We start from the raw sequence: 22,066 nt of genomic DNA, 5'->3' as shown, positions 1-22,066 counted from the left end.
AACCGTATATTTTCTCTCTCCAGTTCCAGGACTGCCTGAGGCCACCATCACAGTGACTGAGAAGAAGGTGAAGGAGGTGATGATCCTGGAAGACGAGACCTTCTCCAAGTTCTACCGCCACGTGGACGAGCTCCCCACCCCCACCAGCAAGGTGCAGATAGACGATGACTTTGATGCTATCTTCGGTCCTCAGATGCCAAAGTGAGTACTCCGGGACTAAAAGCTGAAGATGTGCTCGCATGCTTTGGGCTATAGTACCATTAAGATCTGGAACGCATCTGTGTCGCCTTAGCGTTTGACCACTTTAACGATTATTTCACACTTTAGCTGTTGAAAGATAGCAGATCCACAAGCTCATGTGTGTGCCGCGCTAAGAGCTTTTGGATATGCTATTTTTGAGAAATCGTGAAAACGTGTGCAAATCTTTTAGGCTAATATATTCTTTCATAGCAAACGTTTTTACATCATATCTTTGGGGACCTTGACATGAGATAATTTGAAAACCACTGATATAAGAACATAGGTTTTTCAGAAAACTGTCATGATTTAGAAAACATTTGTAGAATCTGGTCTCAATGGGTTAACAAATAAATACAATGTTTGACTTGTTTTAACATTCGGTTTTTCAAGTTTATGAGTTTCTCTGCTCCTTTCAACGTCATGAGGTATTCCAAGCGTACGGTTATAAGTCAATGTCCTTAAAACCTGCTCTCTGTCAATGATGACCTTCTTCACCCGACCCTTTGACCTCTGACCCCGTCCTCAGGCTGACCTCGGAGATGGTGCAGCACAGGCGAGCGGTGCGACCGTCCCGCAACGTCCAGGCGTCCAGGAACCCTCTGAAGAAGCTCGCCGCCAGAGAGGACATCAGACACGAGTACGTCGAGCAGAGACTCAACGTCGGCCTGCTGGAGAGCAAGAGGATGAAGGCTGAGAAGAGTGAGTGAGGATGGAGTTGGACTGGGCCGAGTGGCTGTATTCTGGAGTAGATTAATTAGTTACAGGTTAGATTCTCCAGTGGACTGGGGCCAAGTGGCTGTATTCTGGAGTAGATTCTCCAGTGGACTGGGGCCAAGTGGCTGTATTCTAGGTTAGATTCTCCAGTGGACTGGGGCCAAGTGGCTGTATTCTGGAGTAGATTAATTATTTACAGGTTAGATTCTCGAGTGGACTGGGCTGAGTGGCTGTATTCTGGAGTAGACAAATTCTTTACTGGATAAATTGGGGGGATGGATTCTTGACTGTATGGATTATGGTGTGGATGAATTGGCTGTATTCTCGATTGGACGTATTCTTTATTGGATGGTAAATAAATGGTACATTTATATAGCGCCTTTATCCAAGGCGCTTTACAGAGATTGTGCATTACATTCACCCATTCACACACACACATTCAACACACCGATGCCGGTGGAAACCATGCAAGGCACCAACCTGCACATCGGGAGCAATTTGGGGTTCAGTGTCTTGCTCAAGGACAACAGAACAACACTAACTCTGGGGGAGCCCGGGTTCAAACTGGCAACCTTGCGGTTGCCATCCGGATGTAATGACACCAAGATCAAGTCTAGAAAATGTTTATGAATGAACTCACACAGTTCATTCATGTATAGTAGCAATACTCAAGTTTACGTTTAATTTGCTATTTGTTTTGTATAATATTTTTTGACAGAGGAATGTAAATGAAAAGCAGGCAGTCTTTTCAAACTGCTTGAAATCACTGCCAGAGTTGGCAAAAAGCAATCTTGTGTAATTAGAGAGACGTTTTTGATTGTTTACAGCTATTGCATCTGTCAATTACATCACCCGCCACAGCAGAACCTGGAAATATACGTTCTATGAATACCTCACAGTCACATACTATTAATCAATTCATTGAATCTGGCCAAATCACACAATAATTGTTTATAATTCTGTTTTCTTACTTCATTCATTCAATTCATTTCCAGTCAAAAGGGAACAGAATTTACACATTTTCAATGAACTGTAACAGATGTTTTGTTTGCATTTGGCTTTTAGTCGGTCATTTTCCGTTTTTTGCTGCTCTCTGATGTTCTGTGAGAGGTTACTCAGCATTTGGAAGCGTTGTTTAACCCATGTTGACCTGAGATCAGATTCTAAAAATGTCTTCTACATCCTGACAATGTTTCTATGTCAGTCGTTCTTCGATTTTTCAAAAATAGCAGACCTACACACTCGTAGCGTGTAGATCTGCTATTTTTCAATAGCTACCATAATGCTAACACCAAAGGGGTTCCCGCCCAAAATGTGTTAAATGTCTGCTATAGAGATTTGACACAGCACAAATAAGATGATTGAGAGCCTTTGTGTAATAATTCCCTTGATCAGGTTCAGAATCATGCATCATTAAATACAGTAACTGTGTGTATAGCACAAACGTTTTCAGAGTGTGGCCAAGGGGCCTATTGGAAAGGAGAGAAATATAAAATATTTAAATAAATTTTAACCTGACAATAAAAATAAAAAGATGAAAAGATGATAATGGTAGATACTGTATACGTATAAGCTCACATGTGTAGATATGCATTTGGGCTATTTTTTTCTTTCTTTTTTTTGGCCATTTTTTGCCATGGACCAGGCCTCAACATTCATTATCATACTGAACATTGCACATTGTTTTAAATGTGTTCTCTGTACTAGTAAAACCCATATAAATGCTGCTAAACTGCCCTACATTTGGGACCGCTGTCAGTTTCCTGCTATTATGCAGTGCATTATGCATAATACTCAAAAGCTTGCCCTTGGTTTTCTACCATTGTGAGCTGACCATGGTCTGTGGGCTTGTTTTGAGAGTGACATCATCACTAGAGTCACTAATGTCAAAGGCGTGTTGCTCACAATTTCCTCTAACATCTCCGGTGAGAGCAATAAAAAACAAACTACTCTGCCAGTGATTCTCGCTGACAAAATGAAGGCCGAAGCTTTCTGGCCTGAGAGAGTGTTGTGCTGGCTGTGAATTACCACACTTTTGTGCAAAGTTTTATCTGTTGGCTGACTGTTGCCTTCCATTATAAATTATTATGCATACAGATTTATTTATATCGTGTAGAGGTGATAGAATGTGGAATGTGGCCCAACGTGTCTTTTGGGTACTAAAATTAATTCCAGTTCAATTCTGTATGTGGCTGAGAAAGACCTTGGAAAAGTGTGTGTGTGTGTGTGTGTGTGTGTGTGTGTCATTTGATCTGTGCATGACCCACTCTCTCTCTCTCCCTGTGCTGCAGTGAACAAGAACTCCGGGTTCTCCGAGGTGGCTCTGGCGGGCCTGGCCAGTAAGGAGAACTTCAGCAGTGTCAACCTGCGCAGCGTCAACATCTCCGAGCAGATGTCCAACAACAGCGCCGTGCCCTACAAGAAGCTCATGCTCCTGCAGGTCAAAGGTCAGTCCACGGGACTTAACAGACACACAGGGATCCATAGTGGGTATTGTCTATACAGCGAGTGAGTGAGTTTTTTTTATTATTTATTTGACATTTGAGCCACGGACCACCGCTTGATGGGATTTAGCCTCGCAGACCCAAAACTAAAGATAAGATTTTGTCCACAATTCCATGCTGTATTGATGTCGTATAGGATAGATCACAGGCAAACTTTGGTCAAAATAACAATTCTTCTACATTCTCTAATTGTGTAGACCTCTTGTAAATTAAGTAATGCAGATGTTTAACAATAATTTCACTCTTGAGAGCATTATAATGATATTTGGTTTCATTTTACGCTCAATAGTTAGAGATCTCTACCAACTCCATCATTTAGCTAGGGACCACCTGGAACTCCGCGAGGACCACTGGTTGAGAACCTCTGCTTCAGGATAAAAGATACTGTAGGATAGGATTATTCCTTCTGTTGCTGTGGGCATAAATCAGTCCATGATGACAAGCGTGATCCCTTTTAGGAGGTGACAACAGTTGGAATTACAGTATACTCCTAAATTAGGAGTAGACTGTAATTCCAACTGTTGTCACCTCTTCTCTATCTTTGCCAAGGCTTTGCTTGGAAAAGATAGGCTGTCTTTTCAGTCATGGATAATGAACAGTGTTTGAAGAAGCAGTGGTGCATGATCGCACGCCTTATACCGATTGTTGTTGCAACACACACACACACACACACACACACACGCTCACACACACACACACACACACACACACACACACACACACACACACTCAGAGGACCGAGTGCTAATTATCTGTTAGCATACTGATAATAAATGGCTGTCACACACTGCTGAGAAATATCTCCTGCACTGCCCTAGAAAAGGGAAATTGAGGACCGTCCCCTGGAAGAGACATACTAGAAAGGGCATCTTGTTGTTTGCTGTATGGATCAGTAGATTTCTGTAAATCTAACCAAGCAGATCAGATTATCTGTTCACTTAATGCTGATGTTTTGGATCAGCTTAATGTCCCTCGGATGTTTACAAGGATTCCCCTTGTCTGGCAAACCCAAGCTAGTCTATAGCAAATCATACTGGGCCTGTTGCTTATAGGGGTCATCGAGCTACTTGTCGCAAAACCTGGTAATTGGCATTTTTTACAAAGCTGTGGAGGATGCTGCTTCAAGGGTGTGCTCTCCAGAGGAATGTCTAAAATGGGAGATGAGAGAAACGGTCTATTTGTGTGTCTCTCTCTCTCTGTGGGCGACAGACAGCTGCAGTCCGATATATCATGCCCAACCACTCCTGGATCCTGGCTGATCCAGCCTCCCTGCTATCTATAATCCCAGATGAAATCCACTAAATCGGGAGGGGGCTACCTCTTTGTTGTGGGGGGTTTAACTATTGTAGTAAACAGTTCCTCCTGACTTGTGATGATGATCCATCAAGTGCTAAGTCTGTCTCTCTGTGGTTGTTTGTTTGTGTCTGTGGAACACCAGGCCGACGACATGTCCAGACCAGGCTAGTGGAGCCCAGAGCGTCGTCCCTGAACAGCGGGGATTGTTTTCTGCTGTTGACCCCGCACCACTGCTTCGTCTGGACGGGAGAGTTCTCCAACGTCATCGAGAAGAACAAGGTCAGTCTGACTATAGAAGTCAATAATGCGGCCCTGACATTTGGGCCGAGACCGGCCTACCTACCACAACCCCCACGCAGATAGCAGATACTCTACCGCCGTGCTCCATCGAGGCACACACAAACAAACACGCCCTAATACCACCTCATTTACTGACAGACATCCCACCATGTTATGATAATTACTGTCTTTGTATTTGGTTCACCAACACACTTGGTGAAGGGCCCTAACGTTGGTGAAGGGCCCTGATGTTGGTGAAGGGCCCTAACGTTGCTTCACAGCCTTGTGACCATGTGTGTGTGTGTGTGTTCAATGCCGAGCCACTCTGACACTGCTTTAAATGCTCTGTTGTTGTTCAGGGTGGGCTTCACGTGCAGGAAGTGTGCGTGTGTGTGTGTGTGTGTGTGTGGGTGGGCTTCGTGTGTGTGTGTGTGTGTGTGTGTGGGTGGGCTTTGTGTGTGTGTGTGTGTGTGTGTGTGTGTGTGTGTGTGTGTGTGTGTGTGTGTGTGTGTGTGTGTGTGTCTGTCTCTCGTGGAGGGAAGTGAACAGCTGCAGGAAGCTCTACGCTGTCATAGTGACCAAAGGCTATTGTTCAGAGTTTTCCTGGCTGGCCCGATGGCCCCCAGATGACTGAGAGGGTCATTGACCTCTATCTGAGCGTAAGCCTCTTTTCCACTGCACCATAGAATGGTTCTGAGAACGCTAAATAACTGTTGTATTTCTATCTACACACCGGTTGCCAAATGAACCCCAGCATGGCTATTCTGGGGGCTAACATTCAGCAAAGATATTTAGTGTAGAGTGAAAACAAGAGACGGCCTAGTATAGAGAGCCGTCGGGAACCCGGTCAACTTTATGTATAGGGTTTAAGTGTTTTAACGATCTGGTATTCAATTATTGGTTTTAGGCTCTGCGGTGGGAAATCACTCCAAAGGCTTTTCCAAATGCATGTCTGAATATTTACTACTGCTAGACAATCAATTAATTACTCAACTAAGTAATTACGTTGAAGTTACTTCTAATGGAATCAGAGAAAGCTATAGGAGGACTATGTGAGGAATGTATAATAAAGTTAGTCTTATCTTCTGTAGGCTAAAGAACTGGCCAACTTCATCCAGACCAAAAGGGACCTGGGCTGCCGTGCCAACTACGTACAGGTCATGGAGGAGGGAATCAACACACACAGTCAGGTTTCCAAGGAGTTCTGGAAGATTCTGGGAGGACAGGGCAGCTACCAGTGTAAGGATTTCAGCCTGTAACAGACGTACAGTATAGACATAACATGCTTGAAACAAGTACGCTGTTTTACTATAATTTTCTAGACGCCTCTACCTTTGTTTATCAAACGTTTTCATGTGAAGGACCCCCAAATTAATGTTTGGGAAGGGCATACAGTATTGGCCACTGATGCCCATCTGAAAATATTTTAATGGATCTACATCATCAACATATTGCATTGTGACACGTTGAGCTTGTCGATGGACTATTTTCAAATAGCCATTCATAATGGTTAAAGTGGTTAAACTGATTTTGATGCTATATTAACCAAATTTTAGAAATTGTCTTCTTTAGGAGAAAACTTTCGCACACAGAAATTAGGCGTACATGCACAACAAGTGCGTAGGCCAGTGGACATCAATGAAAGCAAGCAATAAGGTACACCCGCACACTGTATTTGCTCGCTACATGAGTATATTACTTATTTAATGAAGCAACGTTTCGGTCCCTCCGGAACTTCCTCAGGCATGCCTGAGGAATTAAATAAGAACCTACTCGTGTACCGAGCAAATACAGTGTGCGGCCAGGTGTACCTTACAGAAATTGTCTTCTTGCAAATCAATCAATAAACCCTTGTTCTTTGCACCTTTTGTAGCAGCAGGAACACCAGACGAAGATGAACTGTACGAGGTAGCCATCATGGAGACAAACTGCATATACCGTCTGATAGACGACAAGCTGGTCCCTGACGATGACTTCTGGGCCAAGGTCCCACGCTGCTCCCTGCTCAGCTCCAAAGAGGTACTGTTACACTTCTGGAGGAAAAGCCCAGGTTGGACCCAAATGGTCTCAACACTAATTTCGTACTGTATAAGTGGTTCAGAGACGTGGGTTGACCCAGTGCCATTACATCACCTAATCAACATGACACTTTGACACGTTTCCTATGCAGGTTTTGGTGTTTGACTTTGGCAGTGAGATGTACATATGGCATGGGAAGGAAGTGACGTTGGCTCAGAGGAAGGTGGCTTTCCAGCTGGCCAAACACCTGTGGAACGGGACGTTTGACTACACCAACTGTGACATCAACCCCCTGGACCCTGGAGAATGCAACTCGCTCATACCCAAGTATGTACTGGACCCTGGAGAATGCAACTACCCAAGTATGAAAGACACAGACTACAACAGATCTTACATTACATTACACACCCTGGAGAATGCAACTCGCTCATACCGAAGTATGAAAGACACAAACTACAACAGATCTTACATTACATTACACACACGCACGCACACTACTGAAGGTCATTCATGCCATACTAAAAATACACACACACACACACACACACACACACACACACACACACACACACACACACACACACACACGCATTCCCAAGTGCATTAATTGATTCATACAGTTAACCCAAACACATGCCAGGTCCTTTTATGTCAAGTCATAATTACTTGGAGAAATGCATACAGTAAGTTTCCATCAACTACTCCAAGGGCAGCTAGTAGCAGAGGCTGTGCATTCCCATGTTACATTCTTCCCTCCCACAGTGTCGGTGGTCATCTACTACTGTACATGGCTGTACAACAGCTGCTGTGTAAACAGCTTAGCATGTACAGCATCACAAGCTATAAATGGGCAGGCTTCATCTCACCACTGAGGAAAACTGTCTCTCTCTTATTAGATCCATATAAAACTTGTACCGGTCCGTAGCTCCTAGTTGGCTACAGAAAAAGAAAACAATACAATAATGTATATTTAACAGTAACCAGATACACTACTTTATGCACACCACAGAACCACTATCTGTGTGCCTGGTGCTTCAATCAAATACCCCTTTGGTTGAATTGTTGAATGAATTTGTATAGTTGCGTAACCATTCTCTCGTTTTCTCTGTACCTGTAGGAAAGGCCAGGGCCGTCCCGACTGGGCCGTGTTCGGCAGGCTAACCCAACACAACGAGACGACCCTGTTCAAGGAGAAGTTCCTGGACTGGAGTGACTCCAGGAAGACACCCAGTCCCACTAAGAACGGCACCGACCATGTGAATGAACAGAAGGTATAATTCTGACTTTTCTCCTAGTATAGGTGATGATGTGGGGGCAGAACCCATTTAGTTCTTAGTTTGACATAAGTTAGACGATCTATGAAGAAGTTAGGTTATGGCTGAACGATTTTGGCCTTTTTTTGTGTGACCTTGACCCAATTACTGAATTTAACCAGGTAATCTAGGGCAGTGGTTCCCAAACTTTTTCATGTCAAGGACCCCCAAATTGACATTTATTAGCCCCGCGGACCCCCATTTGAAAAGATATCCCAGCGACCCCCATAAGAGAAGATTTTTTAACGCCTCTAGCAGTGATTCTCAACCCGTTAAATTTTAAGGACCACCCCCAGTTTGACATGCATTAGGCTACGGGACTACGAACCTCCATTTAATGGCATGTCTATCTCTGGGACCAATTTATATTGTAAAATAACTGTTATTTTAACTCTGAGTGTAACGGGTCCATTTGTACACTCTCAGAGTTACAGACCCATAATGGACCATTTGGTTCCAAACTATCATTTAGCTGGGGACCCCCTGGAACTCCCTCAGGTACCCCTGGGGGTCCCCGGAACCCACTTTGGGAACCACTGATCTAGGGAGCATCATTGACAAACAGAATGAAAAGGGTATCTCTTCCCTGGGGAGAAATAATGTAATAATATAATGTGTAGACGTCTTCTTGACTGGGACACAGGATGCAACAGAATTGGATAAAAAACTTTCTCTCTCCCCACTATTTGACATTTCATTCCCTCTCCCTCCTATGTCTTGATATACGTAATATGGTCAATATATCCACCACGTTTTTAAATCCTTCGCCCTGTCATCAGGAGCAGTCGTGTTCGGAGCAGCCGCGGGCCTACAACGCCTCCCTGATGCTGCCCGTCCGCCAGGCGCCGGTCCGCACCGTGCTGGACGGGGTCAACGTGGGGCGGGGCTACGGCCTGGTGGAGGGCGAGGAGAGGCGGAACTACGAGATCAGCACGCTGGCCGTGGAGGTGTGGCACATCCTGGAGTTTGACTACAGCCGCCTGCCGCGCCAGAGCATCGGCCAGTTCCACGAGGGAGACACCTACGTGGTGAAGTGGAAGTACATGGTCAGCACCGCAGGTCAGTGACACGGCTACCAGGAAGAAGTACTTCCTTAACCCATTTAGGACTGATTCTAAAAGAAAATGTCTTCTAAAACCCCCATCTGAAAATATGTTTTTTCGGGGACCCCCCGGCCCCGCCCAGAAGCAAAGATTTGAGTTAAAAACTTACGGATTTCGCCACATTTTCACGATTAAAAGGAAATAGCAGATCTACACACTCGTAGCTCAAGCTCGTAGTGCACTATGAGCTTGTAGATCTGCTATTTTTCAATAGCTAAAGTAAAGGTATCAATACTGCTTAATCAAGACATGGTAAAGTGTAGTAGGTCAGTGTACGTCTACCATAGCCTGACACAGTTTGAGGGATATACTGTACCTCCCACATGGTGAAGTAGAGTTATGTTATGTTTAGTGAAATGTCTCCCATTGCCTGTACCTACCTGACCTATCTTAGCCCCATCTGTGACCTCTGACCCCTCTGCTGTAGCTCTGGGACTTATTGGTCACATTGCCGAAAGCCATTTAAAAAAATGTAAATGTACTCCGGAGTTCCCTACAGAGGACAATCGCTGGGAAATAACCTTTTAAAGAATATTTCTTTAAAAGGCCGTTCTGATGACCGAAAGCTTGCTGTTTATATATAAAATATAAGAAAATCAGATAACACAGACGTGTACCAGATGCTCTCTCTGAGTTTTGGTCTTTGCAGGCACCTATCCTCCTGTGATCTAGTCCCCATATAAGAGCTTGGCTAGCGATTATAGTAACGTCAATCACCTCTCCTTTTTTATCTACACTATCTCTCTTGTTACCACACTGCACTCTCATTCTGTCTCTTTCTTGTCTTTTTGGTCAATGCTCTTTGATGTTTGCTAATGACCTGTTCCTGCTGCTCTCTCAGTGGGGAAGAGACATAATCCAGATCAGATGAGGACAGCGGGAGCCGGCAAGGAGAAGTGCTGCTATTTCTTTTGGCAAGGACGAAACTCCACCGTCAGTGAGAAGGGGACGTCGGCTCTGATGACAGTGGAGCTGGATGAGGAGAGGGGAGCGCAGGTAAAGAGCTGCACAGACAGGGTTTCTGACCGAAGGAAGTTCACCCATTTTGACCTGAGATCAGATTCTAAAATTGTCTTCTAAATCCTGACAGTTTTCTGAAAAAGCTAAGTTTCTATGTCAGTCGTTCTTCGATTTAAAAAAAATAGCAGACCTACAAGCTTGTAGCGCGCCACCGAGTGGCGCGCTATGAGCTTGTAGATCTGCTATTTTTCAATAGCTAAAGCATAACATAATGCTAACACCAAAAGGGGGTTCCCGCCCAGAATGGGTGAAGGAACCATATCTGATCTAATGTACTGCTCTACTACTTTTTTTAAAACCTGTTATGTTACTGAATGTGGCCACTAGATGTCAGTCTTACATGCACAATCTCAGGTACTCGCTCATTTCAACTACCAATTAAGTAATAATTCATGGAATTACTCCATGAATTATTATTCCCATGCACACTTGAGACACGTGAGAAACAGGAGATAGGCTCTTGCCCTGCTATGGGCCTCAAGGCTCGGCAAGGCTTAAATACTTTACAAACTTACTTTACTGTGAAACACTGTCACAAACGTTATATTCGATTTGTTCTTTTACATTTCATATTGGTATATTACTAGAGCAACCGTGGGTCCGACCGACTCGACAACGGGCACTGCACTCCCTGTGGGGCGTGTGGAACGCGTGTGTCGAATCTGAAGTAGGTGGGGCGAACGTTTCTCGAGTTCCGTGGATTACAGACGTACAGTCGACACACACGGATGTTTACTCTTACACTGTATATAGTGTAACTGCAATTAATGGGAAGCTTGGACAAAATAGTTTCACACTCACTTTGTGTGAAAGCTCAGTGGCCTTGTGGTTAGAGTGTCCGCCATGAGACTGGGAGGTCGGGGGTTCGATCCCCGGCCGGGTCATACCAAAGACTGTAAAAATGGGACCCAATGCCTCCCTGCTTGACACTCAGCATCAAGGGTTGGATTGGGGGGTAAGTCCCTGCGACATACTAGCGTCATGTCCAGGGGGTGTACTTGTACATCAAGCTGCCTCACGCTACAGAAACAGGATATAGGCTCCTGCCCCTATGGGCCCCATGGCTCGGCAAGGCTACTTACTTACTTGTGACGTGGCAATAAACTGAAATGGAAGTTGTCTATAATTTTTGTTTAAGTTTGTGTGTCTCTCTCATGAACATGTGTGTGACCTCTCTACCTCCTTCAGGTGCAGGTCTTGCAGGGCAAGGAGCCACCATGTTATCTTCAGTGCTTCAAAGGAGGGATGGTCATCCACTCGGGCAAGAGAGAGGAAGAGGAGGACAGCTCCCAGAGTAAGAGCACCTCATGATTTGAATGCATGGATTTATGAAGGCTATGACTTGTCAATTCAGCAGTGGTGTGTCGCTATTAACCCATTTTGGGCAGGAACCCCTTTTGGTTTTTTTAAGCATTATGTTATGCTTTAGCTGTTGAAAAATAGCAGATCTACAAGCTCATAGCGCGGCACTACGAACTTGTAGGTCTGCCCCCCCACCACCGCACTGGCAAGAAAAAGCTCGACCACATCATCCCGGTCCTCCCATCACACCATTGGCTTCCCGGTCTGTTTTAGAATAGATTTTATTATGTTTACTTTTAAAGCAATATGGTCTGCCTCCCCATAATCAGAATGTATACAGTCAGTCACACACCCCAGCCCAGAGCCCTGAGGTCGACTGGCCAGAACCAGATACAAGACCAGAGGTGACCGAGACTCTGGAACTCTCTTAAATAAAGATAATTGTTTTCACAACAATTTTTACCCCAGGCTTTATCGCTGCTTGACTGTGTGTAAACCCTAGCCTTTTTTTATACTCCAGTTGTGTAATGTTTTACGTGTGTTAGCCTCTTTCAATTCTTCATGTTTGAATATTTTCTCTCATTCTCGTTAGTTTGTTTGTTGAAATTGACCTTGGTCGACGTAATTGTGCTTTATGAATGTTTGTGTTGAGGTTACAGTACGTAGAGCACAGAGTCCGCAGACATAGAAAACAATATGGCCCTATAGTCTGTCATATATTGTGGAAGGAAGGAACAAATGCACAATCTAGCCTGCAAGTACTCTATGAGGTGAACGCCCTCTGTTCATTTTTGTCCTGCACACAATATGTTGCACTTCCTAACATGATTACATTTCAAGCACAATTGAACAGCGTGACAACAGCAGAATGTTATTTCCCCATCTAGGTGAGACACTTCATTTGATTTTGACCTGAGATCAGATTCTAAAAATGTCTTCTACATCCTGACAGTTTGCTGTTTCTATGTCAGTCGTTCTTCGATTTTTCCAAAAATAGCAGACCTACAAGCCACTCGGTGGCGCACTATGAGCTTGTAGATCTTGTAGATCTGCAAAAAAAATTATGATCGTCTGTCATTTCTTTTTAATGATTTGTTTGATCCATAAGTTTTATCATTTATCTGTCTGGTCGATTAATTCAGAGATGTATTCATATTAAATTCCGTCCCTCTGCAGATGACTGGCGCCTGTACTGCGTGCGGGGGGAGGTGGCAGTAGAGGGCCACCTGCTGGAGGTGGCGTGTCACTGCAACAGCCTGCGGTCGCGGGTCTCCATGCTGCTGCTGAGTGTGAGCCAGGCTCTCATCTACGTCTGGCACGGCTGCAAGTCCCAGGCGCACACACGGGAGGTGGCGCGCACCGCAGCCAATAAGATCAAAGAACTGTGAGTAGGACACGACACGGCAGCCAATGAGATCAAAGGACTGTGAGTAGGACACTCACCACAGCCAGTAAGATCAAAGAACTGTGAGTATAGGACACGCACGGCAGCCAATAAGATCAAAGAACTGTGAGTATAGGACACGCACGGCAGCCAATAAGATCAAAGAACTGAGTATAGGACATGCACGGCAGCCAATAAGATCAAAGAACTGTGAGTATAGGACACGCACGGCAGCCAATAAGATCAAAGAACTGTGAGTATAGGACACGCACGGCAGCCAATAAGTAGTATAGCAGTGAGAGTAGAACACGGCTATACTTTTTTTCCCTCTGCAAAAAAGAAAAACATATTTGACGTGCACACTGTGTGGTGTGGGTTAGAAAACTGTCATCCATCCAGACTTCTAAAAGTATCTACTGGTGAGAAACTGATAATAATGATAATACAACTTTATTTGTTTTGCACTTTTACAAACAAAGTTACAAAGTGCTTGAACAATCAAAACGGTAATAAAACAACAATAATGCAATAATAATAGAAAAACAACAGGACAATAACAAACAAGATATATCTTGACAAAGATATAAGGCTGAATGCCGAAACACGTTGGTCTTGTTTTGTAATGTTCTTTGCCATGCCTCTTAAATTACCTCACTGGAACGGAGTGCCTTGGATCCTCTTCTTTTAATGTTAAGATATATCTTGTGTCTGAACTTACAAACTATATCAAGGAGATAAAAGTCCATCCTGTAGAAATGGGATTTGAAGAGGGACTTAAAACTCGTTAATGATCTGTTTAACCCGAGTTCCTCTGGTAGGCTGTTCCAGAGTCTAGGGGCCTTTATGACGATGATAAGGATTAAATGTCTTTTATTAGCATTTATTATAATTCAGTGTGAGTGACGCTGTTGTCTTTGTTTCAGCTGTCCGCTAGAAACCGGCTTCCACAGCAGCAGCAAGGTGACCGTCCGTGAGTTTGACGAGGGAGCAGAGTCCTCTGGCTTCTGGGAGGCCTTGGGGAGGAGAGACCGCAAGGCCTACGACTGCATGCTGCAAGGTGGGTGGAGCCACTGGGGATTTATAAACTACATTCTTTCACTGATGAAAATGTAATGAAAACTAAGCTATGATGACTCTCTTTAACTAAGACTAAATATATTGACAATTTCATCAACAAATAAAAACTACACTAAAATGTTAGGAAGGGACTAGTGGACAAGAGATCCAGACAGTATAAGTAAAATACACAGGCCATGGTTGCATGCCGATAGCCGATCTACAAGCTCACAACGCGTCGCACAGTTTACAAGCTTCCAGGTAAGAGTAAGAAAAAGTACTGTTGTGTATAATTACAATTTACAATTTAGGCATAGTCATATGTACTATGACGTATGACTACATACAATGCAGTTCAAGACCAGCATGGGTGATTTGGGAGGCTTCTTCTCGTTCTTCTCTGTGGAAGATAATAATAGCACATTAATTGAATGGCAATTCAAAGTGCCTTACAAAGAAAATCTGGGTAAAACAATGAAGACAAAGTGCAACAGAAACACATTATAACAAGTGCATATTTTGTTGTCTTGTGGCCTGGCTGGGATTGGGTGCATTCTGCTATACACATTGTCAAAAAACTCAAATGTGTCACTACAGTGATTCATTGCAAACTTTAGACCGAAGCTGTTCACTTTAACATTTCCCTGTAATAATCGACTATATCGTTTCACAGCGACATCTCGCTGCAACATTTCACCGTCAATGTTTCACTGCAGTGTTTGACTCGAACATGTAATTGTAACGTATCAACTGTGTGTTACAGACAGTGACTGTATTTTCATTTTGTCATGCCTGCCACAGACTGCATGTCTCTTGCGATGGTAAACGAAGGTAAAAAACAAAACAAATTGTGTCCATTACAGTCCGTCAGTGCGTCATTAAGTGTCTCCCTGTATCTGGTCATAAAGAAAAAAATACATTTGAAAATCTGACCTTTTTGACCCTTTAGACCCCGGGAGGTTCAACTTCACGCCACGCCTCTTCCTGCTGAGCAGCAGCTCGGGGGAGTTCTCAGCCGTGGAGTTCTTCTACCCGGCCAGAGACCCCCAGCTGGTCAACTCCCTGCCCTACCTCCAGGAAGACCTGTACACAGCCTCACAACCAGGTACACACACACACACACACACACACACACAGAGACCCACACACACGCAGAGACACACACACACACACACACACACACACACACACACACACACACACACACACACACACACACACACACACACAATAATAATAAAAAAAAAGTTTTTCTCCTCTGGTGAAAAGCTGAAATTTGCGCAATGGCAGTCTCTCAGTCAAATTTGGTCACAAATGCTGACCAGCCTAGTCGTATATATGCATCATCAGGTTGATCTTATCGTCTCCATGTCTCTCTCTCCGTGTCCAGCCCTGTTCCTGGTGGACAACCACCATGAGGTGTACCTGTGGCAGGGCTGGTGGCCTCAGGACAGCGAGAGCACGGGATCGGCACGCATCCGCTGGGACGAGGACCGGAAGTGTGCCATGGAGACCGTGCTGCAGTACTGCAGAGGTACAGTACGCAACATGGCCAACGGCAACGTTGTGGGTCACACTACTGTCCAAGAGACTACGTTGTGGGTCACACTACTGTCCAAGAGACGTGCTGTCTGTGGCAGGCATGACAAAATGAAAATACAGTCACTGTAACACACAGTTGATACGTTACAATGACATGTTTGAGTCAAACACTGCAGTGAAACAAAATGTCTTCTACATCCTGACAGTTTTCTGAAAAAGCTATGTTTCTATGTCAGTGGTTCTTCGATTTTTCTAAAATATTTTTTTCGAAATGTTGAAATGTTTCGAAACGTTATAGTCGATTATTACAGTGAAAGGTTAAAGTGAACAGTTTCCGTCTAAGACCAAAAAAAATATGCACTTGTTTTCCTTTTATAATGTGTTTCTGTTGCACTTTGTCTTAGTCGGCTTCTTTTTTTTCCCCCAGTTTTGTTTTGTTTTGTAAGGCACTTTGAATTGCCATTCAATTAATGTGCTATATACAATCCTTGTTATTATCTTCCACAGAGAAGAACGAGAAGAAGCCTCCCAAATCCTATCTCATCCATGCTGGTCTTGAACCTCTGACTTTCACCAACATGTTCCCCTGCTGGGAGCACAGGGAGGACATCGCCGAGATCACAGAAAGGGTAGGTTGGTGTCTAACACTGCAGGCTATAGCCTACTGGATGTGTTCTCTTGTAGGTGATCTGTAAACAGTCCATCGATTTATTGTGGGCTCGCTACAGCGAGCACACACTAGTTATTGCCAGCCTATATTTATACTTCTTTATTCCGCCGTTTTTTTGACACCCTACTACTTCCACATACTTTATGCTAGAAATTTAGTTCAAACTTCAAACTGTTCAGCTCTTTGCAGTGATGTGTGCTTGCATACAACTTTTTACAAAGTTTTATACTTTTTATACTTTTTAACTTTTTAACTTTTTTTTTACATCCTTTATAATGAGAGTCGATGGAAGAAAGGTCCCATTTTTCACAGTTAACTTTTTGGAGCTCTTATTACTCCGTCATACTTTCACTTTGAAACTTCATTCAAACTTTATAATGTTCATCTATCTTTGAACTTTCATTGGTGAAAAAGTTGTTTTGAAAAAGTTTATACTTTTTAAAATATTTAACTTTATTCATAGTTTTTCCCTCCCATTGACAATGTATGGGATTTATCTCTAAATCAAGCTCACTTTTGCAGCCTCATTACTCTGGCATACTTTGTCGTAGAAACGTGATTTAAACTTTAGAACGCTCACACGACTCTGGACTTTTCCGTGGTTCAAACCATATTCGAATACGTTAAACGGTTTTTCCGAAATCGCAGTTCAATCGCAGGCCGTTTCGTGTAATTAGTGCCATTTTAGAGTGCGGGCCTTCTTTGACTAGAGTGTGGAGACTGAAATTCTTTCCTTGAAAATTTACCAAACAAATTGTCGTCCCGGCCAAAGTATTCATTTTACACGCATGTTCTTTGGTCATTTTGTAGCCACACATGTCCTCTTTCACACAATGTGACCACCAAAGCACAGAGACATACAGAATGTGAACTACGGCCTTTTAAGTGACACAAAAACAGCAAATCTGCTCATTGACCTCCATTGTATAATTCTTACGAGGATATTATCGCGCAGACAATTCTTAACTCGCTCTTATAACCACATTTTCAATCGTACCAACACCACAATCGCACATGGTGTACGTCAATATCTCAGGCCACTCACAGCGAAAAAAATATTTGCATTCGACTTTTACTTTTTGCGATAGAGCAATTTGTTCGGGCATAGTTTTCCCCCATTCAGAACCATTCTAATCTCCCAGTCATAGTACTGGCATAGAACTTGGAAGTCTTTTACTTCCACAGCTGAGACATATAAGGGCTTAATTACAGGGCTGACATTAAAGTTACAAGATCTCAATGAGTTGCTCTGCGATACCTTGTGAGCTTGTAGGTCTGCTATTTGTGCAATTGGCTGGCCTTTACACAGCTCTCGCAAGAGCACGCACGCACGTACACACGCACACACACACCCTGTCTTCCTATTGGCTGGCCTTTACACAGCTCTCGCAAGTGCACGCACGCACGCACGCACGCAAAAAAATGAAAAAAAGTATTTTTTCCAAAAAAAAGTATTTTTTCCAAAAAAAGTATTTTTTCCAAAAAAAGTATTATTTTGAAAAAAAAGTATTATTTTGAAAAAAAAGTATTTTGAAAAAAAAGTAATTTTTTGAAAAAAAAGTAATTTTTTGAAAAAAATGAAAACTTAAAAAAAAAAAAACTTTAACCTCTTTTTTTTTTTTTTACTTAAAAGAAAAAACTTGAATTTTTTTAATAAAGATTTTTTTTTTTTCATTTAAAGAAAAACTTTTAAAAACACTTCTACAACTTCCACATACTTTATTCCGCTTTATGCAGTTATTTATGCTTATTCTTTTTACACATTTTTATACATTCTTTTTTTTTACTTTTCCTTCAGCTTTAATACATTTTCTACTGTACATTATATACATTGCGTCTTTTGGCGAGCCCACACAGTTTCCGTAGGGAACTGCTTTCTAGTTTGAAACCATATGAATGAACCATCAGAAGTGCAACATCAAAATCAGCATTAAGTCCCTGCTAAAGAAAAAAGTGACATACATTGTTAATTAATTATATATTCATTATGACCATGGATATGCTCTAAAAGCGTGTAAATAGTTTATTTTCTTCTTTTTAGTCTTTAATGTCTGAAGTATGCTACTGTATATCAATGGTGTGTGCATGTGCGTTACCAGGAGGCAGAGGTGTGTAACCAGATCATCCTGGTAGAAGACGTCCTCGCCAGGCTGTGTAAGACCACCTACCCACTGGCAGACCTGCTGGCTCGGCCGCTGCCTGAGGGAGTGGACCCCCTCCGCCTGGAGGTCTATCTGACCGACGAGGACTTTCAGGTGAGACTCAGCACTTTGGTGACTGATACTGATGTAACCTACAGTAAGGCCCAAACCACACCAATGTTTTAAGGACATGTCACACCAATGCAGCTCCTTGCAACTGCCATTGGGGATAATGGTTGCACAGGCCCGGCCCTTCCCATCTGGGGGCCCTAAGCTGGGGGGGGGGGTGCTCAAAGTGAACATTACTCGGGTATCTAGTTTATCACCGTCTGACCTTAGCCTGTGTTATTAAATAAAAACGTCCAGAACTCATTCAAATATCTGTGAAGGTGGCTGTTATCTCTGGAACGGAAAGTCCAATCTGCTCAGTTCAAACTTGTTTTTGAGGACATGTTTGCCTCTAGCAACTGCCGGGGCCCTACGTAGGTAGTCGCGTAGTTTACATATATGGTGGGCCGGCACTGTGGTAGCTTGCAACTACTCGCAAACGTTGGGTTGCAAGGAGTTGCGTGGCGAGTCATTGGTGTGGTTTTGGCTCCCTGTGTACATGTGTCAAACGTGTGATAACAGTTTATGATATGATATGAACATGTCTTTGCTGTCTCATGTGGACTGGACACCCTTTCCTCAAAAATATCCCCTTTCTCTCTCTCTCTCTCTCTCTTCATTTCTGACTCCCTCTTGTCTTTGTCGGATCATGGGACACCACCTCACACGTGACACATTTCATTATGTTTTCAGCCATCTTCTCTCCATTGCCTGTCTCTCTGATACTTAACCCTGTTCCATTCACTCCACCCTCCAGGGTGTTGTAGGGGCTGATGGGAAGGTGAGTCTTCTGACATGAGCATGGCCAGGCCCGACAACAAGCATCCGCACTAGTCATTCAACTACATTACCCATAATTCTCTTCTTTTTTTTTTCTCTCTCAAATCTTAACGTACTCGTTACGTTTCTGCCATAAAACACCTTTAAGCACTTTCAACCTGCTGTCTCTAGTTTGGGTATGTCATTATAGGCAAACATTTTCAAAAAATATTCATAAATATGGCAAAAATAGCCAATCTACAAGCTGGGGCTTGTAAATGGGGTATTTTGTGCCAAACAACACCACCATCATATGACAACGTGTAAGATATAGGGCTTACTGGTTATGACATCTCACTTGTGAATGTTGTTTTTTCGGCATGTTGTTCACTCACAGCCAGGCTACAAAACAAGTTGTGTGGTTTAAGTTTTTTGAATGTGTGATCATTTGGTCCAAGCTGACGGGACGTTGTTGTTGGAAAGAATGACGTGTTGGTTTTCATCTGCATGAGTGTATTCTCGTAGACACTAGACATCATTGCATTTCTCATCTGGGAGATGAGAGACAAGTTTTGGGAAGCATTCCCCAAATTAGGTTTGTGAAATACGGTATTAAAAAGACAGACTATACTCATCCATAACACCTGTGTTATTGTGTAATGTAATTAACTCTATTTTTTAACGTAATCAATGAATCTGATATTATCGTACGACGTACATTATGTAGACCATAGAATGATGATAAACTCTGGTTATAAACTACACAATTATAGTAATCTGAAGCCAAATGGGCATCTTGAAATTGCTTAATATTTTTTACCCAGCAGTCAAAAACCTAAATACATTTTATATAGAATAATTTAACGCAGAGTCGCAGACAAGCGTTCATATTTTGGTGAACCTTCTTCTTTACATAATGCATAACTAAACCGATTGTTTAGTTGATCAAATACTTTATGGATTATCCTATGAATCGTTTCACCCATTTTGGGGCGGGAACCCCTTTTGGTGTTAGCATTATGCTATGCTTTAGCTATTGAAAAATAGCAGATCTACAAGCTCATAGCGCGCCACCGAGTGGCGCGCTACGAGCTTGTAGGTCTGCTATTTTTGAAAAATCGAAGAATGACTGACATAGAAACTTAGCTTTTTCAGAAAACATTTAAGACATTTTTAGAATCTGATCTCAGGTCAAAATGGGTTAAGACCCTGTGTCTTAGTGCAGCGGGTTCTGAATATCTCCCGTGTGTCTCTGCTCCCACAGAAAGCTTTGGAGATGACGAGAGAGGACTATGAAAGTTTGGCCAGCTGGAAGCAGGGTAAGCTGAAGAAAGTCAAAGGGTTGTTCTAAAAGGTCGAGACTGACCATGACGACATCACAGACCACTGATGTGCAGATTATGTTCTGTCTGGACTGGAGGAGCAGGACTCGCCGGGCCGGGCCGGGCCGGGCCACCGCTTCTGGACTTACTCGGATCTCCCTCCTCTTTGTTCAACCTCTGCAAAGGTTGAACAAGAGCCTTCGGGGTTCTGCCTCTCTACTGAACAAACGCTGGGAGAAAAGAAAAAACAAACTAATAATGGAGGGATGAGGAGGAGAGGAGAAGAGGAGAAGCGGTCACTAAGCGGAGGTGTGTGAACCTCTCGTGTCGGTTTTCCATCGTTATCCTATTTTTGTGTTGGGTTTTCTCTGCGTAGGACTAGCTGTAAATGGATGCTCTTATAAATATGTACATGTGTGTGGGAGGGGTGTGTACTGTGAATGCGTGCGAGTGTGTTAATGTGGCACTTTTTTTGAATCGACTGTAGTTATGTCATATTGTACATATGTGTATACTATACAGACCAACCATTGCCCCTTATAGGACTCCCTAAAAACCAGGTGTTTTCACCTGGATGGGCGTGGTTTTTGCAGGACATCGTTGGGCGTACGCTTCGGCGAGCCCCATCCGTCATGGCCGTCTCGGCTACACGTGCTCCGAGTTGCACGTTCATGAGTTTTAGTTACGTTAGTTTTGTAATACACCAGTGATGCTAACATTTCAATCATGTCATAACATGTGCCCCATATCATGTGCCATGAAAATATTGGATGAAATAAAGAATGTTTTTTAATTCAACAAAAGCATGTGTTTTTTTTACAAGGCAGAAGTGGGCCGGGCCAAGCCAGGCATGAGCCGAGTGGTGCGATGGCCGTCCTGCCGAGTCAGCGCCAGCGGCGGACACAGTATATACTCAAGTAAATAATCAAGAGTACAAATTATTAAGTACATTTTCGCACACCGACAAAATGGCTGATCTGCACGCTCGACGCGTTGTGGCGTTCATAAGAATAGCATCACCGTCCTAAAATGTTGATGTCCTCACAAATATAGTAATACAAAGGGGGGTGTGTGTGTGTGTGTGTGTGCGCGTGTTTGAACACTGCAGCTTCAATTTAATGACATACGTACATGGCAACACGATAATAGCCTCTAGTCTGGCATGGCCAGACTAATATCATTCTATATATATTTTTTTGCACTGGCACATTCGTCTGCTTTCCAGGCTAACATAATAGCACATTGTTTATAATCAGAATGTAATGCACCCCCAGAAGCAAAGATTTGAGTTAAA

General features: G+C 43.2%; 1 protein-coding gene across 8 annotated transcripts in view; it reads left to right on the top strand.

The window, feature by feature from the left end:
- svila (supervillin a) overlaps positions 1-21,589 on the top strand; it is a 96,527-nt gene extending 74,938 nt beyond the window's left edge. For all 8 annotated transcript variants that reach the window (XM_080793906.1, XM_080793907.1, XM_080793900.1 and 5 more), the window contains 19 exons: positions 24-201; positions 767-939; positions 3,246-3,401; positions 4,897-5,033; positions 6,125-6,272; positions 6,907-7,052; positions 7,204-7,379; positions 8,170-8,323; positions 9,145-9,424; positions 10,310-10,464; positions 11,677-11,782; positions 12,967-13,174; positions 14,098-14,231; positions 15,180-15,335; positions 15,621-15,764; positions 16,280-16,401; positions 18,542-18,697; positions 19,449-19,472; positions 20,715-21,589. In XM_080793906.1, the coding sequence (XP_080650032.1) occupies positions 24-201; positions 767-939; positions 3,246-3,401; positions 4,897-5,033; positions 6,125-6,272; positions 6,907-7,052; positions 7,204-7,379; positions 8,170-8,323; positions 9,145-9,424; positions 10,310-10,464; positions 11,677-11,782; positions 12,967-13,174; positions 14,098-14,231; positions 15,180-15,335; positions 15,621-15,764; positions 16,280-16,401; positions 18,542-18,697; positions 19,449-19,472; positions 20,715-20,801 (2,840 nt within the window). In that variant the 3' untranslated portion in view covers positions 20,802-21,589. The remainder of the gene's footprint in view (positions 1-23; positions 202-766; positions 940-3,245; positions 3,402-4,896; positions 5,034-6,124; positions 6,273-6,906; positions 7,053-7,203; positions 7,380-8,169; positions 8,324-9,144; positions 9,425-10,309; positions 10,465-11,676; positions 11,783-12,966; positions 13,175-14,097; positions 14,232-15,179; positions 15,336-15,620; positions 15,765-16,279; positions 16,402-18,541; positions 18,698-19,448; positions 19,473-20,714) is intronic.
- The last annotated feature ends 477 nt before the right edge of the window (positions 21,590-22,066 follow it).

This window comes from Protomyctophum bolini (assembly GCF_963924005.1).
Source record: "Protomyctophum bolini genome assembly, chromosome: 21".
NCBI classification, from domain to species: domain Eukaryota; kingdom Metazoa; phylum Chordata; class Actinopteri; order Myctophiformes; family Myctophidae; genus Protomyctophum; species Protomyctophum bolini.
This window is presented reverse-complemented; position numbering and strand designations above follow the sequence as displayed.